This window comes from Elephantulus edwardii, unplaced genomic scaffold (assembly GCF_000299155.1).
Source record: "Elephantulus edwardii isolate Elephantulus edwardi_28Jun2011 unplaced genomic scaffold, EleEdw1.0 scaffold00012, whole genome shotgun sequence".
Lineage (NCBI taxonomy): Eukaryota > Metazoa > Chordata > Mammalia > Macroscelidea > Macroscelididae > Elephantulus > Elephantulus edwardii.
Genome location: NW_006399762.1, coordinates 2,965,746 through 2,972,437, shown reverse-complemented (window position 1 = coordinate 2,972,437; position 6,692 = coordinate 2,965,746). Strand labels below are relative to the sequence as shown.

The window sequence follows — 6,692 nt, the reverse complement described above, 5'->3', positions numbered from 1 at the left end:
GTTGGCGCAGGATAGAGCAGGGTTTAGGGCTGTTGTGCATAGGGTCGCTATGAGTCGGAAACGACTCGACGGCACATAACAACAACAGCTGGAACATAACAACAACAAGGCAAAGATGTCACTTTCTCATACTTATCCAAATCATCTAGGGTTTTTATCTGTGCCACTTTTAGAAACCTTATCATAGTAACTGTAATAATTTGTCTAGTCTGTGAATTTTAGTGGCTTCCATTGTTAAGACTTTGTGGGCTCAATTAAAAATTTTAACAGATTTGTTGGTAATGCTGCTGCTTATTAGGACAGTTAATTACAAGAAGCCAGAAAGGCCAGAATTTGGAAGTCCCTTTATATAAAAATGAGAAAACATTTTCAATACCCACAGTATCAAGGAGCCCTGGTACAAATTGAATTAAGCATTGGGCTGCTTACCAAAGCTTAGCAATTTCAATCTATCAGATGTTCCACAGGAGAAAGATGACATGTAAAGCTTCTATAAATGTTTACAGCCTTGGGATTCCTGTGGGCACAGTTCTGCTCTGCCTTTTGGGGTTACTCTGAATTAGAATTGACTAAAAAGTCCCACAGTATCTATCAGCTTTTTGTTCTTATAAGCTATTAAGGTTATGCTTTTTTAAAAACATTTTCTACTAGTTTATTTACAAAATTCAAATACAAACTTGAACAAATTCTTTCAATTTCCCTCACCCTTCCACCCATCAAATTGTACAACCCAATGATTAATCTCCCCTTTTTCCTGCACATCTACATCCCTCTACTTCCAGCCTCTCCCACCACTCCTGGATTCTTATACTCATTCTATGATAATAGTTTTATACGATATTTATCCTAATGTGACTCAGTTCACTCAGCATAATGCTCTCCAGTCCCTCCCAAGTTAGGTGGTAATTTACAAAGTTATTGTTCCTGTGTGCTGCATAGTATTCCATTGTGTGAATGTACCATAATTTCTCAATCCATTTGTATATGGCTGGACTGTTCTTGTAATGTTGTTTCCATGTTCTTGTAATGGTGAATAATGCAGCTGTGAACACTGGTGTACAAATCTCAGTTTGTGCCTCAGTTCTCATATTGTCAGGGTATATTCCAAGTAGTGAAATAGCTGGGTCATATGGAATTTCTATGTTCAGTTTTTTGAGGAAGCACCAAACTGCCTTCCAGAATGGTTGCACCATTTTACAATCCCACCAACAATGTATAAGAGTTCCTTTTTCGCCACCTCCTCTCCAGCATCTATTACTTGCTGCTCTGTTAAACTTTGCCACACTTACTGGAGTGAGGTGGTAACTCATTGTGGTTTTGATTTGCATCTCTCTTACTGCCAGTGATTTGGAGCATTTCTTCATGTGTCTGTTTGCCATTCGAATATTTTCTTCTGTGAAAATTCTTTCCATGTTTTGCCCATTTTGCAATTGGGTTATCAGTCTTTTTCTTTCTCTTCAGGAGTATTCTTTAAACTTTTGTTATAGACTCTTGTCTGAGATGGATTATCAAATGTTTGTACCCAGTCTGTAGGTTTTCTTTCCATCCTGTTGGAAAAAGTTTTTTATGTGCTTAGAGATTTAATCTTTAGAAGGTCCCATGCATCAATTTTATACTCTTTAGATTTTGCATTTCTCGTTGCATTTGGCAGTCTCTTTATACCTTGGACTAGTGCTTCTAAGCTTGATCCCAGTTTGTCTCTTAAGAATGTAATGGTTTGGGGCTTTACTCCCAGGTCTTTGATCCAACTTGAGTTGATTTTTGTGTCTGGTGTGAGCTGTGGATCCTTTCAGCTTTCTGTAAGTGGAAGTCCAGTTTGGCCAGCATCATTTGTTGAAGAGGCTATCATTTCCTCATTTGATAGCTTTGATTTTCTAGTTGAATAGTTGACCATAGATAGCTGGATCTATTTCTTGGTTCTCAATTCTGTTCCATTGGTTAATGTGCCTGTCACTGTACCAGTACCATACTGTTTTGGTTACCAGTGTTGTACAGTAGGTTCTGAGGTCAGGGAGTGCTATACTACTAATGTCACTTTTGTTTTTCAGAAGTGTTTTGCTTATTTGGTGTCTGTTCAAATAAATTTGATAATTTCCATTTCATTCTCTTTGAAAGAGGAATTTGGTATCTGGATTGGTATTGCATTGAACATGTAGATTGCTTTTGGTAGAATTGTCATGTTCACCATAGTGAGTCTTTATATCCATGAACAGGGCACATTTTTCCATTTCTTTAGCTCTTTTATTGTGCCTTTCAGAAGTGCTCTATAGTTTTCTTTGTATAGTTCTCTTGTATCTCTAGTTACATTCACTCTCATGTATCTCAGTTTGTGGTTGGCTATTGCAAATGCTATTGCTTTCTTTATTTCTGTCTCTGAGTTCTCTTTGTTACTGTAAAGGAATCCTATTATTTTTTGGGTATTGATCTTATATCCTGCCACTCTACTAAATTGGTCTATTAACTCTTAACAGTTTTTTTTGTTGAGTCATTGGAGTTTTCTGTGTACACTATCATATCATCTGCATATAGCAACATTTTAACCATTTCTTTGCCAATCTGGATGCCTTTTATTTCCTTCTCTTGTCGTATTGCCCTAGCAAGCACTTCCAATACAATATTGAAAAGAAGTGGTGACAATGGGCAACCTTGTCTGGTCCCTGTCTGCATGGAAAATGTTTTTAACCTTTCTCCATTGAGAATGATGTTGGCTCTTGGTTTTGCATATATGCTTTTCACTATGTTGAAGAAATTCCCTTCTATTCCAATTTTGCTGAGTGTCTTTATCAAGAAAGGTTGTTGGATTTTGTCAAATGCCTTTTCTGCATCAGTTGCTAAGATCATATAGCTCTTGTTATTTACTTTGTTAGTATAGTGAATTACGCTGATTGTTTTTCTTATGTTGAACCATCCCTGCGTACCTGTTACGAATCCCACTTGATCATGTGAATTAATTTTTTATATGCTTTTGGATTCTATTGACTAGGGTTTCGTTAAGGATTTTTGCATCTGTATTCATCAGAGATATTGTTCTGTAGTTTTCCTTCTTGGTAGTATCTTTGCCTGGTTTTGGTATTAGGATAATGCTTACTTCATAGAATGACTCTGGAAACATTCCTTCTTTTTCAGTTTTCTGAAATTATTTAAGTAGAATGGGTGTTAAATCCTTTCTGAATGTTTGGTAGAATTCAGCTGTGAAGTCATCTGATCCAGGACTTTTCTTATGGGGAAGTCTTTTTATGACCTTTTCAATTTTTTCTCTTGTGAATGGGTCTGTTCAAGTGATCTATATCTGCCCTTGTCAGTCTGGGCAGGGGATACGTTTCAAGAAATTTGTCCATTTCCTCTAGGTTTTCAAATTTATCTGAGTATAACTTTTCATAGTATTATTATATAATTGATTTAATTACCTCTGGTCCTGTTGTGATGTCACCTCTGTGGTTTCTTAATCGAATTATCTGCGTCTTTTCCTTTTTTGCCCCTTTTGTTAAATTTGCCAGTGGTTTGTCAATTTTATTGACACTTTCAAAAAACCAGCTCCTGGTCTTATTGATGGTTTCAGTTGTTTTTCTGTTTTCTTATTGATTTCAGCTCTTGTCTGTATAATTTTTTTCTTCTTCTAGAGGCCGTAGAATTAGATTGATAAGGATAGAATTCTAAAAGCAGCACAAGAGAAGCAAAGAGTTACCTACAAAAGGGAAACAATTAGATTGGATTTCTCAGCAGAAACCATGGGAACTAAAAGGCAATAGGATGCCATATACAGAAAGCTGAAAGATAGCATTTGCCAGCCATGGATCCTATATCCAGCAAAGCTCTCTATCAAATTTGAAGGGGAAATTAGATTCTTTGCAGAAAAGAAGGACCTGAAGGATTGTGAAAACAAGACCAAAACTACAAGAAATTTTAAGTGAAGTCCTACACACAGAAACACCAAAGGCAAGTGAATGGACCATAGTAACAAGAAACGACAGAAAAAGAAACACAGCAAAATGGCAAAAGTAAAACTTGGCCTGACAGTAATCACACTTAATGTGAATGGACTGAATGCACCAATTAAGAGAAAAAGAGGAGCAGAATGGATAAAAAAACAAAGCCAATCAATATGTTGCCTAGAAGAGACCATCTGAAAAAGGAAGGAAATACAGACTCAAAATCAAAGGCTGGAAAAAAATATACCAAGCAAATGGCAACCTCAAAAAAGCAGAAGTGATAATACTAATCTCTGACAAAATAGATTTCAGAATGAAAAACACCATGGAAGATAAGGAAGGTCACTACATACTGATTAAAGGCACAATAGATCAAGAAGATAAAACTTTGATCAACATTTATGCACCAGATGATAGACCTGCAAAATACATCAAACGATGGTTAACAGAATTGAAGAGACAAATAGACAGCACCACAATAGTGGTAGGAGATTTCAATACACCCATTATCACAAAAGGATAGATCAACTCAAACTCAACAAAGATGAGGAAGATCTAAATTATACAGTCAGCCAACAGGACCTTGTGGATGTTTTCAGAGAACTACACCCAACTAAAACCCAAATCACTTTCTTCTCAAGTGCACATGGTATATTCTCCAAAAAGCCTCAACAAATTAAAAAACATTGAGATAATACAAAGTATTTTCTCAGACCACAATGCTGTAAAAGTAGAAATTAACCACAGAAGAGTAAAGCTTACGAAACCACCTGTGTGGAAACTAAATAACTCTCTGCTAGATCATGATTGGGTTATAAAATAAATTAAAAAATGAAATAAAAAAAGTCCCTTGAAGCAAATTATAATGAAAATACAGTTTTCCAAAACCTCTGGCACACAACTAAGGTAGTCCTCAGGGCAGTTCATAGCAGTAGGCACACACATAAAAAAAGAAGGAAGAAGAATCAATGATCTAACTCAACACCTTCAGCTATTACGGTTATACTTTTAAGGTTACTTTTTATAAGACTATTATGGAAAATTTAAAGCCCACATAAGAAAGAAAAGGATAATCCTATCATCCAGCTTTAGTAATTATCAACATTGTACTGTATTTGTACAGTCAATGCATTATAATTTTTTTATTCTGTTGTTTTAGAACCAAATAGACACTATTTTATCTGAAATACTTCAGTATACATTTCTTGTAAAAAGAAAATTATTCTTTAGACTTATGTGTGAAGTCTGTGAGGGCAATTATAACTAATGTGATCCATCCCTTTTGTGCTTATTGGAATTATTTGATCTCTTAAAACTACCTTTTTATATTGGTGTCTTCCAGTGTTTTACAGTGTTGCAGATTACTGATTCATTTTTATTATATGTTTTTTTGTGATGGTATTTAATGTATCATGGTTCTCTTCATAAGAAAAGCTATGTTTGTGCTCTGATTTGATTAATTATTATCTATCAGGATATCTTTCTTTAATACATATGCTGTTATCCTCATATGCTTGCTCATAATATAAAATTAAGATGTTCAGTGTATTGTCTCTGTGCTTTAGTATTTTCTTTTCAAAACTACCTAGGAGTGGAAGTTGCAGTTTTTGTTGTAGTTGTTGGTTGTTGATTTTTTTTGGCAGAGATTAGGAAAAAGTTAACTCTTTTTCCTATGAAACTGTGGGTTGGAAGTCTTGAGGAGAAAAAACGAAGTATCAGTAAAGAAATTAGCCCTACTGGAGAGGACATTAGTCGTTCACAACTCACTTATGAAATGAGAGTATGGTAACAGTTAAGGATTGATGCTTTGAGACAGGTGACAAGGTAGACTGGGACTCATTTAAATGAAAACCTCCTGAGGGCTAAACTGTTTGTTAAATAAGACAATTTTAGGGAGTTGCTGATGACCTAGTGGTAAGAACCTGAACTGCAACCTGAAAAATATGTGGTTCCAATCCACCAGCTCTTCCTTGGGAGAAGGATGAGCAGTTTCCTTCCATACAGCCTCTGAAGACACACTGGAGGGTCAGCTATTGCTTAGTTCTGACTTGATGGCACACAAAAACAATACTGTTTCAGGCATTTTTATCAATATAAAAATGTTTGTCATAATAGGGACATTGTTACTGACTCAGATATTATGATTATTAAGAAAGATAGACAGATAGATAGATAGATAGATAGATAGATAGATAATTTATATGTTTTATTGCTTGACAAGTCTGTAACTCATTTCTTTCAGGTACTTTTATAGACAACTTTTACTCTTCTACAGCAAAAATCCTGCTATGATGGAGAAATCTATATTTTGTACAGAACCAGCTTCTAATCTGCTTACTCTCAAACAGAATATTAACATTTATCTGTATATGAGTCAGTTGCCTAAAGGATCAGCCCAAATTAAGTCACAATTGTAAGTATTACAGAAATTGTTTTAAAAACAACTTTAATGGCCGTGCCATGTAAACAGTATCCCTTGTTGACTATCTCATTAGCTAACATTTGGAATTTACAGCAGTAGTAAAATATGCTGTGTAACTATTTTGTGCTTTTTACAACATTTCTCGGGCAGTAATGAACACAAAGTTTGAGGGAAGAGTAACTTCTTTGGTTAGAATTGCATGTCAACCTTCTTATTGTTGTTGTTATGTGCCCTCGAGTCGTTTCCGACTCATAGCGACCCTATGCACAACAGCCCTAAACCCTGCTCTATCCTGCGCCAACAGCACCTCCTCTGACACACCCATCCCGATTACCCCAGTC

The 6,692-nt window shown here is 35.6% G+C and overlaps 1 protein-coding gene across 2 annotated transcripts in view; it reads left to right on the top strand.

Moving 5' to 3' along the window:
- The window catches only part of ADAD1 (adenosine deaminase domain containing 1 (testis-specific)), a 99,078-nt gene that overhangs the window by 54,325 nt on the left and 38,061 nt on the right, over positions 1-6,692 (top strand). The window contains exon 7 of one of the 2 annotated variants that reach the window (XM_006881047.1): positions 6,205-6,342. In XM_006881047.1, coding sequence (XP_006881109.1) covers positions 6,205-6,342 — 138 coding nt within the window. Of the gene's footprint in view, positions 1-6,171; positions 6,343-6,692 lie in introns of both variants that reach the window. The other variant, XM_006881046.1, reaches the window with a different exon arrangement.